The sequence below is a fragment of the Epinephelus fuscoguttatus genome, linkage group LG13 (genome assembly GCF_011397635.1).
Source record: "Epinephelus fuscoguttatus linkage group LG13, E.fuscoguttatus.final_Chr_v1".
Lineage (NCBI taxonomy): Eukaryota > Metazoa > Chordata > Actinopteri > Perciformes > Serranidae > Epinephelus > Epinephelus fuscoguttatus.
Genome location: NC_064764.1, coordinates 1730797 through 1743635, shown reverse-complemented (window position 1 = coordinate 1743635; position 12839 = coordinate 1730797). Strand labels below are relative to the sequence as shown.

At 42.2% G+C, this 12839-nt stretch overlaps 1 protein-coding gene across 2 annotated transcripts in view; it reads right to left on the bottom strand.

Annotated features, from left to right (window-relative positions):
- Positions 1-12839, bottom strand: part of marco (macrophage receptor with collagenous structure) — a 54189-nt gene that overhangs the window by 14740 nt on the left and 26610 nt on the right. For both annotated transcript variants that reach the window (XM_049594875.1, XM_049594874.1), the window contains 4 exons: positions 10967-11056; positions 9215-9301; positions 6100-6135; positions 1476-1535 (listed from right to left, as the gene is read on the bottom strand). In XM_049594875.1, coding sequence (XP_049450832.1) covers positions 1476-1535; positions 6100-6135; positions 9215-9301; positions 10967-11056 — 273 coding nt within the window. The remainder of the gene's footprint in view (positions 1-1475; positions 1536-6099; positions 6136-9214; positions 9302-10966; positions 11057-12839) is intronic.

The following is a 12839-nucleotide window of genomic DNA, read 5'->3' as shown; positions in this document are numbered from 1 at the left end:
AGCCAAATAAAAAATCTGAGTCTATCAAGAAAACAATTAGCGGTGAAATTCGTTTCAAGACACTTCAGGTAAACGAATAATCCTTCAAAAAAGTTTGATTTGAGAGCACATACCTCCTCCAGAGTGTTTGTTTGTGTGCTCTGCCACCGTAAATCATCACCACATGATTCCTGAGCGCGGCACCGCTCCTGCTCACCACTCCCTCAGGGGATAGGCCAAATGCAGAAAACAAATTTTACATACTCAGGTGTGTGACAATCAGTGGGATTTTAACTTTAACTTTAAATCACCGTAGGCCTCGATGCTGCTCTGATGGTCCTGCAGCGCACTCACTCACCTCCGCTTATTTGGATCGAGCAACTGGGTGATTTATTCATGTGTAGTAATGGTTATGCCTACTGATTAAACGCACGCGTGATGTTTGTATCAAAATAGGCTATATATCATGAATTACTAGAAAACAAATACATTCTATGTCAAATCAAGATGTTCAGCAGCAGTGAGCACCTCCATATCACCCCAGTTTTAGCTAGCTTCACTGGCTTTCATTATCTTTTAGGATTGATTTTAAAGTGCTTTTACTTGTTTTTAAGGCTCTTAATGGGTTGGGACCAGCCTACATTACTAATTCTTTGTTGTTTTATAATCCTTCACGGCCTCTTAGATCCTCTGCTGCTGGCTTTTTAAATACAAACTACTCTAATAAGAAAATTGGCAGCTCAGCCTTTTTTAATGCACCAAAATTATGGAACTCACTACCCAAGGATATAAGAGATACAAGTTCTGTGAACATTTTCAAACAGTTGAAAACTTATTTATTCAACATTGCTTGCTACACCTCCCTGTATGAAAGGTGCTATATAAATAAAGTTTACTCTTATTATTATTATTAATATATAGTCAGAATGGTACAGTCTTGTTTCATAACCACATTTTGCGACGATTCGCCGGTGAGACTGGCAGTCGAATCTGACTTCTCCGAATCGAATCACCGAATCATCGACTGTCTGGGGTCACCCCTACTTATTACAGTACCTTAATATAAAGTGTTACCAGAAAAAGTTTTCAGAGCTTACTTCAATGGTGCTGTGTGTTGCCGTGCAGGCTCAGAGTTGTCTTAAATACAGCCACACAATTCTCTACTGATGTTTTCGGTGGGTGTGCTGCTTTAAGTGGTCCGACTGGCAACCTGTTGAGACGATTTAGTTCCGCGTTCCCCCTCCGACTCTTTGGCAGGGGGGCCACAGGGGGGGCGGACTCAGAGTTACGGGGGCACTAGCCCCTGCTGGCTCCTGCTGGCTCCTGCTGGCCCCTGCTGGCCCCCCTAAAACCACCATTGTTCATTTGCATACTGCTGTTACAGTTAACTGTGCATTTGAAAGTGGCATTTTAGTTTTAGTTAGTAGTTTCTCAAAATCCCTATGCTCTATACTTCTGTTCTCTGCTGCTCTCAGGTCAGTCATGTGCAGACTTACACTCTGGTGCATTTACTTGATCTCCCTTGTCTCCTTTGGCACCTGGTGGTCCGGAAGGACCTGTAAAGGAAAAATAATACAAATACATCTTCCAACCAAAGTGACAGTTTACATGAACATATTTCATTAACTGAGTACGTCAAACTGATAGCATCAATGTCCTAGGTCATTTTAAGCAGGACACAGCAGGCAGTGAGATGGCTCATCGCCTTCATTTTGTGTAGCTCAGCAACAGTTAAGTGAACTGGACACTCTTACACATGTAAAAGTTTATTCTAAATAGTACTGTAGACACTGTATTTGTTACCTTTTACCCTTAACAGTTTTAGCTGTGTCTGATGTTGTAATGTAAAACGGTCTGTGTTATACACACACAGATTAAAATACCTGGGGCCAGATGTAGAAAACTCTACACAAAAAAACGAACAAAGACAGAAGTATGTGCACACATTCTAGCCGTAACATAGGATATATAAAACCTCATTTACGATTAGGCTGTTTTATAAATCTCAATCATTGTGGAACTGGGTGCATACGCATGAGCCATGTAAGCATGTTAGTCGGATTGAAATCATACTAAATTGAATTTCTCAAAGTCGGACTAACACATCCAGATAACATAATTGGGAGTTGAAATACTGCTGCATGTATACAGTCAATTTGGATCCAAACTGGCCTAGGCGCTCTGCACATGCTCCATAATTTCCACCCCAAGCTCTGACCCAGAAGTTGAATAGCGTTGAATGTGTAATAGAATAGAATAGAATAGAATAGAATAGAATAGAATAGAATAGTCCTTTATTGTCATTGTGTATGTCAGTGTATTGTCAGTGCATCACCATTAAAAAAAGCTAACACTACAGTAATAAATACAAAAACAACCACAAACACTACAGTAATAAATACAAAAACAAACACAAACACATACAACCATTCATTCTGTCATTGCACGATCCCGTCATTATAGATATGTGTTGTGTTAGAGATTGTTTTTTATGGCATTGAGGGTGGTTATTGCTGTTGGATGTTTGTTGAGTCTGTTTGTTCTTGATTTGATTGTCCTGTATCGTCTGCCTGATGGCAGCAGTTCGAACATGGAGTGTCCAGGGTGAGAAGTGTCCTTTACAATGTTCTGCACTCTTTTGACACAGCGAGCACTGTGAAGGTCGTCCAGTGAGGGGAGGGGGCAACCGACGATTTTCTGGGCCGTGTTAATGACCCTCTGGAGCGCTTTCCTGTGGGCTGCTGTGCAGCTGGTGAACCACATGCATACACAGTATGTTAGTATGCTCTCTATGGAGCACCGGTAGAAGGACACCAGCAGTCTCTGTGTGATGTTATTCTTCCTGAGCACCCTCAGGAAGTGTAGTCTCTGCCGGGCCTTTTTCAGCACCTCTGAGCTGTTCACACTCCAGGTCAGGCCCTTCTCGATGTGGACACCCAGGAAGCGGAAGTCCGACACCCTCTCCACACAGTCCCCGCTGATGATGAGTAGTGGGATGTCAGTTTTTTTCCTCCTGTAGTCGATCACCAGCTCCTTGGTCTTTGATGTGTTGAGGAGCAGGTTGTTCTCTCTGCACCACGCTGCTAGATGTTCAACCTCGTCTCTGTAGGCAGACTCACCCCCCCCCCCAAGGAAGCTGTTGATCCACATGCAGGTGGGGTGTGGAATGCCCAGATCCTCCAGTTTGTTCACCAGTTTGTGAGGAAGGATGGTATTGAATACAGAGCTATAGTCCACAAAGAGCATCCGTACGTAGCTCCCCTGCTGCTCCAGGTGGGACAGTGCAGCATGGAGGGCTGTAGCTACGGCGTCCTCTGTGGATCTATTAGCCCTGTATGCAAACTTGTGTGAGTCCAAACTTTTTGGCAGGAGTGATGTGATGTGACCCCAGACCAGCTTTTCAAAGCATTTCATCACCACCGGGGTGAGAGCGACTGGCCGGTAGTCATTGAGGCTGGAGATGTGAGGTTTCTTGGGCAGGGGGATGATGGTGGAGGACTTCAGGCAGGGTGGAACAGTTGAAAAAGGTTGAAAATCCTCATGAAGACTCCAGCCAGCTGATCTGCGCAGTCCTTCAGTACACGTCCAGAGACGCCATCGGGTCCAGCAGCCTTCCTCGGGTCCACGGCCCACAGTGTGCGCCTCACCTCATGCTCTGTGAGGGTGAAGCTGCTGTGGACTGTGGGGTGCGGTGTGGTTGCCTTGGGTGGTTCCACCTCGAAGCGGGCAAAGAAAATGTTCAGCTCCTCTGCCAATGAGGCATCACCCTCAGCAGCTCCCAAGGTGGACCTGTAGTTGGTAAGATGTTGGACTCCCTGCCACACCTGCCTGCTGTTGTTACTTTCCAGATGTTCCTCAATCCTCCTCCTTTAGTCTGACTTGGCCCCTTTGATGCCTCTCTTCAGGTCAGCCCGGGCTGCACAGTAGAGGGCCTGGTCTCCAGACCTGAAGGCGGTGTTCCTCTCTTTCAGCAGCCACTGGACCTCCTGGGTCATCCAGGGCTTCTGGTTGGGGTATACCCGGATTCGTTTGTCCACGGTAACAGTGTCTATGCAGTATTTAATGTAACACAGTACACTGTCCGTGAACACCTCCAGGTCTTGATGATTTTGTGATTTTGTGATGGTGGGTGCAGTTTTCCTAAGGGGGGGCATATGCAGGAATTAACAGCAGAGACATATGGTCAGACTGGCCCAGGTGAGGTAGTGGTTTAGCCCTGTAGCCCAGCTTGATGTTGGAGTAGACCTTGTCCAGTGTGTTATTTCCTCTAGTAGCACACTCAACATGTTGGTGGCACTGCTTTCAAGTCCGCATGATTGAAGTCCCCTGCTATAATGTGTACAGCGTAAGGATGTGTGCTCTGCTGGCTGCTAATGCTGCTATACAAATAACTGCAAGCCGCTTTAGCATTAGCATCCGGTGGGATGTAAACAGCTGTTACCATGACGACAGTAAACTCTCTAGGGAGGTAAATAGGCCTGCATTTCACAGTCACATACTCCAAGTCCGGGGAGCAGTGGTAACAGAAGAAGAAGCCAGTAACAACATGGCGAAATCTACATCGAGATCTGTGCATTTTTGGACAGATGAAATGTACAGAGCTGTAAAGTTGTACACCATGGTATCAGTTTTGCTGCTAGCTACCAGTATCCAACATATTTGCCGATTGTTTGGTCTGTGATGTAATAAGTCAACTGGAAAAGGTCCAATATCAACAAGCTGAAAGGGAGCATATTGCCACCTACTGTAGTAGAGTAGGACATAATGGATTCCCCTCCTGTGCTTGTGTACTGGGTCAAGGACAGTGGTCCAATCAAATGGCCTAGTCCAGCTATAACTGGAGCTCCACTTAAAGTGACACTTACCTTTCTGGAAATTTTACGCTTTTCTTTGTTTAGGTTAAAATGCTATTAATAAGTTGATGGCACACTAAAATGCAAGTGAATTCCACCAGAGATCAAAACTCATAATTATACCATTCTCATATGGTTCTAAGAAAACTCCGACCAATCATTGCATGCAATGATTGGCCGAGTGTCCTTTCTGTCTTCCTCACGTGGAGGCCTCCGACTGACGTAACCACTCGCGTAAAATCGAGCGATGGTGAAGGCTGATGCAGCTTCGTCCTGAGCTAAAAAAGGATCGAGATGGTTGCAGAGTTTCTGCTGGACAGGTATTTTTAGTTTGCCTCTAATGTAACATAGGCTATAACGTTATATATGACAACACAGCATCCAATTGCTAATGGCTAACGTTAGCCTACTGTAGCGTAGCCTCTGAAACATTAACGTTATCTTCCTTGTGCGTTTCCACTTGCTAGTAAGGTTAACGCTACTATCTAACATTAGGACTGTAACCTTATTCTAAAACTCATCATGTCTATCTATCTATCTATCTATCTACAGTATCTAACATTACCTTTGCAATGCCTACGTCTATCATAGACATAATGAAGATGTAATGGAGGAGGGGGGAGTAGGCCTTTGGAGGGAGGTGGAGTTGCAAGAGGAGGGGGATGGGACTTTGGAGGGAGGCGGGAGCTGTGGGTGTTCAAATTTTTTCTAGGTGCTGTGTGAAATGCAAGAAAGGTAAGAGTAGCTTTAAATGTCCATGTAAACATACTGACTGAGAAATACAGCAAAGAAAGTGCAATGTCACCAACTGTGTTGCACCGGCTAGCTTTGCAGCAGAATGATAAAATTGTAAATAAAACACTGTGTAGCCTGCAAAAATAATAACACTATCAGTGAAATTGGCTGACAACCTAAAAACAATGTTTTACCATGAAGTCACATCTCTCACCTTACATGTAATCTCCTCTTATCATTTCATCTGCAGCTATCTCAGCTAACACAGTATGGGCACTGGTCTAAGGTCTGTGTGAGGAGCTCAAATTCTAACCACACGTATTTCTCTCTAAAAAACACCAGGTTATGTGTAAGAAATGACATCTGCATACATACTTATACATCTGGCCCCTGGTGTTTGGATTTTTGTGACAAAAGTTAGAATGTTTTGCTATTATCTGATGTTTTCTGTAACTTTCTGTAATGCTTTGCACAGTACATCACATACGGAAGAAGCATGACTATAAATCCTGTAATTTTAAGACACACTCACCCTCAGTTCCATTGAAACCAGGAGGTCCACTTACACCTGATGACAAGACAACAAAATAACATCTTATGAAAGACATCCATGATGTGGGCTGCTAGACCTTGTTTAACCACTAAATGAACATGAGTGGATTAAATCTACAGTTTAATGTTCTGGTTATCTTTAGAGGCCAGATCAGCAACCAAAAATTCTTCTGATTCACTGGACCGTGATGTCTGTGTTGAATAAGCTGGCAAGTGAGAGACAGTGCAAACTGAAGCACACTATGTTAAAAACACAACAGGTATGGATTCACAACTCTTGACACTCAACATATGTAGCTTACTGAAGTTCCTGTAGTTTTGCACAAGAAAAAAACTCCTTACAATGCGGACACAGTCTCCCTCTGAAGCACCTGGAGTATAGGATTTAAATCATAACAAAAACACTAATGACTCACTCACCAGAGAATGAAACCAAACACTGCATATTTTCTCTCAACCCAGAGCTCTTCCATGTGTCAAACATGAATTAGGACTGCTGCCAAGCACCATTATGAATACGGATCTGATATTTGTCAGTCAATCAAAAATGTATCACCTGCCTACCAAAGTGTTACACAACTGTAACAGCCTTTTACACAAATACTTGTCACAGTTATAGTTTTCATTTGTTTTCTTGGATCTGTTAACAACTAAAAAAATGAATATTAGCATACACATTCTGTTAAATTCACCTAAAATGTCTATCCAAGGTAAGGTATCCAAAGTAAACTGAAAGCTGTTCTTGTTCCATTTTTAGTATATGTCCATGCATGGTCTCAGTTGAAAGGTAACACTGAATACTTTTTCCTAACATTCAGCATCACTGTAAGTGCTTCTGTCATTGAGTTATATAGGTTTCAACATACTGAAATCAAAGGGGTTTTTTTATGGGTTTTTTTTTTTTGTTTTTTTTTTTTATCTTCACCTGAATATTTTTTTTGGAAAAGATGCTGCAGATGACTGGAACTGGGAGATATTAGCTGGAAAACACAATAGGGCCATATCATGAAGTCATGCGACATCTGTTTATTAGTTCTGTACATTTATAAACAGTCTATGGTGACAGTAAGGGCTTAAAAACTGCTGTGGAGTGTCATTGACTACAAGACCAATATACCTCAGGCGAGGTTGGCCTATCCCTGGCCTTTTAAATACCTCTAAACTATAAGAAATGTGTTCCCTTAGCTCAGGCCCTCGTTTTCTTTTAAGGCAATAGCAGCAACATTGGAAGTTCCAATTGGCTCAAATGAGGTGTCAGTGGAAAAGCCAGGAGCCCACCTTCATTATGAGGTCCCGACCAGCTGTTTTGTTTACACACAGGACAAAGCAATTATGGATAATATGTGGAGAAATTTGAAACAATGAAACAGAACTCCAGGGATATCTAAGGATGTAATAATTTGTTTGGATTAAATATTTTTGCTGGATTTATTTCATTTGGAGTACTGTCAGTGTGTGAGAAATGAAATTGCAGTAGTGTAAACTGTGATTTGGTCTGGATAATATAAATCTGTGGAACATTTTTTTTTTTTCTGAACTGTTCATTGAGCCTGCTATGGTGGTTGTATCTTGAGATGGTCAGCATTAATGGCACTGCAAACACAGTTTTCTAATGATATATTGTATGTATAAATTGCTTAAACAACAACTAAGACAGCAGTCATTTTTCATATCATAATCATCAAAAATCACCTTAGGAGGGCCCGCAGATGGGCCATTGGATTTCTGATAGTTTTAAAACAAGTAGGTATGCATGAATCTGGTGTGTAATTTACACACGCAGGCCAGCGTAATGAGAGTTTACTCAATTCACCATGGCAGAAGAAAGCAGCAGCATCAGACGGCCAAACTTCTCCCAGGAGGAAACTGATGTTTTGGTCCGGGAGGTCCAAGCTCGCATTGTCCGAATATACGGAACTGCGAGCAGACCTCCACGGGCTGATGATGCAAAGGTAGCCTGGGAGGATTGTCACCACAATTGTAAATCAATGTTGCGGTTCTCTTGTGTGCGCGCTCTCTCTTTCTCTCTCGCAGTCTCACTCTGTTTCTTTTCTTTTGACTTTTCTAAGATGACAGATGCTGAATATATACTCCCTATCTGATGCTGTGGCTGTTTGTGGTTGGCTGAGAGGGATGTGAACTCATTAGTTTGCAGCTGTGTTAATCAAATCAGGTTGGGTTTCCATTACATGTGCCAAACGTGCCAAACGTGCCAAACAGTGCCAATCCCCTTTGATCTGACATCAGATATGATGGGGCAGTCGATATAGAGATACATTTATGTGCTGATTGCAGATAGTTGTGGCTATTTATTGCATTGTTAATGTGCCTGACATTCTGGAAACCTGCCTGTGAGGTTTTGGTGACGTGTGCGCACTGTCCACCGGTCAGCCAAACTTCCACTTACACTGGCTGCGCTGCACAGTAGACCTGGTTTCAGCTGGCGAGCTTTTAGCGCACCTTCGGCGAAGCCTTTTGGCACGAAACTGTCACTGCGCCAAGCTGGATCTGTCGACACCTTCCCCTGCTGCACCGCCACACCCATCTCAGCGCACCTCGGTCTGCCAAACTACCAAACTGAGTGTGCCTCGGGTGGCGCTGCTCGAAAATAGCTCTGCGTGGGGTTCGCAACCCTGCGCCACCCTGCGCCGCGCCAGGAAACTAGAGCCCGATGACTCAATACACTGCATGATATCGAATACACAGGAATTACTGGCTCTTTATCTTGGAATGATATGTCAGTCCAACCATATAAATGATACGCAGAATGCAGCTAATCTGGAGGGAGGGCAATTAGAAGGTCACTTGTGTATTCCAGCTAAAGACAGATTCCTTCTGTCCAGGGTAGAAAGGTCTCTAAAATAGCATGTAGAATGAAAAGAATCCTCAAACACTAAAAGGCTCAGTTTTAGTTTTGTGTTAGTAGCTTTTTATGGAGGAAGACCCACCATGCCTATTTAATAGCAAGGAAACTATTTAAAGTGAGGAAGGAAAAATGGATTTCAGGATGGTTTTATTTCCATGTATTCAGGTCAGGTTGGGCAGAGATTCCACAGTGATGCTATGAACTCTTCAACCAATATTCACATCCTTACCTGGAAGCCCGGGTTCTCCTTTCTCTCCCTTTGCACCTGGTCCTTGATCCCCTGGAGCTCCTGGAGGCCCAGGTGGACCCCTAGGACCTGTATTCACACACACACACACACACACACACACACGAGTGAAGATTGTGTACAGCCTTTTATGTTTTTGGGTGCACATTCACAAATGCAAGCTGTGCAAATTTAATTATTCATCACGTGAAACAGCGCCATGTCAGCAATATTACAGATAATGACAGAAGTTGAAGGAGGAAGAGAAACTGAACTATTTCATCATTTCAATCTGCTGTTACATTTTTCCATCCAGTGACTGAGTTTCAGTAAAGTCATTTGGTATTACTGTGAGTCAGTATGTGAATGATTCAGTACACACAGTATGAAGAAAATATTCTGAGGATTTTTTTCCTTGAACACACATTCTCCCCTTCAGCACTGCCTGATTTATTTGGAAAGAGCACTGTAACAAGTGTTACACCCGCAAACGTAATAACAGCCCACAAACGTAATAAACCACAAACGTAATACAAATCTGCAGCTTTGAATGTAATAATCCCGCAAATGTAATAAATTTCCCATTAAATCTGTATTAACAAGAGGCAGAATAAAATAAAATAAATCCAATTAAAAAACATATTTGCTGCCACAGAGTAATTCGAGTAATTCTGTGAACTGACAAGGAATGACCAGTGTGTGTGTGTGTGTGTGTGTGTGTATGTGTGTGTTTCTCTAAGTTATTTCTACCTTACTCAGAACGCTGCTCTGTCACTTTCTGACCCGCCCCACCCGACCTGCGGGTTGCTTGTCAACACACGCATCACTATTGGCAGGTGTATAAGTAAACAAACAACAACAACCACAAAGATCATTATTCAGTCTCATATTACATTTGTGGGAAGTTATTACAGTTTAGATTTTCACCTTCCGACATATGTAATAATTTCCTGCAAATGTAATAGTTATTACATTTGCAGAAAATTGTGTGTTTCGTTTGTAGTAGGCAGCTGCTATTACGTTTGTGAGAAATTTATTACATTTGAGGGATTTTTACATTCAAAACTGCAGATTTGTATTACATTTGTGGTTTATTACATTTGTGGGCTGTTATTACGTTTGTGGGTGTAACAAGCACTCTTCAAAAAGCAGTATTCTAATGTATTTATGCATCAAATATATGCTAATTAAAAATGAAACTAATGGGCAATATACACAGTGTCCAGCTACACTACCTGGGCCTGCTTTTACTTGAGCAACTTGCATCTAATCTAATAATGATATTAATATTAATAATAATAATGATAATAATAATACATTTTTTTGTATCATATAAAACATATCAAAAATATAGCCTCAAGACAACACAGACCATTAGAAATTCAAAACTGCAAAAAAATCCAGACCTTTTACAGTTTTCAACCCCTGTATCAGAGATAACTAACAGGTTTTGTGACAGTCCCACAGATGCTCATTCATTTACAACAAATAAGAGAAAAAATTAAAAAGCCAAATCTACTTCAGGCCTTGCTCTCCACTGGCAATGCCGTCCCATTGTTGTAAGGCCAAATTTTAAATCAGGCAAGTGCCCCCTATATAGCAATTTCAGAATAATTTTATAGATGTTGTTCAACATTACTATGAAACATATCCTGCAAGTTTATTATAATTGGACAACCAATTTCTGATTTATTTTCTATTTGTGTTATGCCACAACCTTTTTTTTGCATTTCTAATAATCAGAATGAAACTCACCACTTTGGCCATCAACTCCTGGCTCTCCAGTTTGTCCCTTGAGTCCCATGTCACCCTTTGGTCCTGGAGGGCCAGCAACACCAGGGTCACCTGGAAAAAAGTATACAGATATAAGATTTTCTGATGGACTGCATTTTCTGAAGAATACTAAGTACAGTGACTGTAGGCTGTATACCAGTCAGGAATCACTAACCAAGTCCTTAGTTGAAGTTGAAGTTGTTTAGGCCAAACCATAGACTGTGAAAATAATGGACGCTACTGTGACCTCACCCATCAGTTTGTGGAGTCCTGTTTTAAAGCCTCAAGTTTGGCATGTCAGCTGTCCCTATCTTGGTTGTTTTTGGAGCCAAAAGTGACCATATTTGGGTGAGAGGCTGGAGCTGTGAAGGACTGAGGGGTGGATCTGACCAAGAAGCTGAGGACAAAATCAGCAGACAGCCTGTCGTTCAAAGTGGCCCGCCCTTAGTACGTGTTGCATAAAGCCTTAATAAAATGGAAATGTGTGAGTTATACAAAAAAAAATCCATCCCCATACAGTTGTCATGAATGTTGAAATTAGCTATGGAGTCCAAAACTGTTTTTTGTACCTGGCTGTAAACATGCTTATTTCTGCTGGTTGGGCATTTTAGCATGGTGGTCTATGGGGACTGATGGGCTGCTGGAGCCAGTCTCAAGTGACCATTAGAGGATCTGCAGTTTTTGGCATGTTTGTGTTGGCTTTATTTTTCAGCCCTAGAGGATGCCACTTGGACCAAACACAGGACAAGTGTCACTAATTAATATATTTGTAGAAAAGGCCCCAAAGTTAATGTATATTTGCTGCTGTTAGATATGTTAGAAATGGTGTTAGTTGATTAATGTGGGAGCAGAGCCCTCTGCTGGGTTTATATCGTAACTGACTGCACTCGGTCGGGCAGGGGGGGGTGTGGCCGCTGTGAATGACGGTAGTGAGAAGTTACCGTCGGGTCATCGGTTCGTGTTATGGCGACTGGTCTATGCGTGAATGAAGCATGTAAGTACGTGTGTGTATTGTGAGTGTGTTGGATTGTGTTGCTGCAGTGGTGGATGTATGAGCCGGATGATGTGTGGCTTTAGTATTCGCCATGCTAGTTATAGCCGCTAGCTTACGTCTCCGACGAGTGTATTGAGTGTCATGTGATATGCCCGTGTTTATACCAATCGTTATCATGCCAGTTATTCAGCGCTATGTTACGTGGAGTGTTGTGTTGGTGCTGAGAGTGTTCATACAGTATGTGTTGATCTATGGGTGGGCTGGTTAGCTGGGATGTGTTTCAGAGCTGTAATTGTGTCAGTGCTCATGTTGTTCATTCAATCTGAGCTAAGTGGTTTCTTTATGATTTATTCATTATGTATTTGTCATTCTTATGTTCAGAACCAAACAGTCTGTAAGAGGTAAATAAACAGGATCTGACACAGTCACTGGCCTCCTCTTTATTGAGTCTCTGGAGATTTGGCTGAAAGTGGTGTCCTGGCCGACACCCCGAAGTGGACTCGGTGATACCCCTGAACCAACTACCCACACCTAGGGTTCTCCACTACAATATTTCAACGTAATTACTGTATAGTGTATTATAAGCCATTTATTTTGTTGTATAGTTTGTATACTGCTTATAAATAGGGGAACAAAGTCAAGATTTACAAAGATACCTGTTTCACAAGCCAAGAATTTATAAATACATGGTCATGACTCCAAGTGCCCCTACAGCAGTTAACTGTGAAGTTAATTCCCTTCATGACAGTTTAACTAAATGTTGAAAATTGTTTGCTACACTACAGACAATGGTATGAATATATTCCAAATCGTTATACATCTATAATTAATTATTAACTTATTATTATTATTGGCCCTACA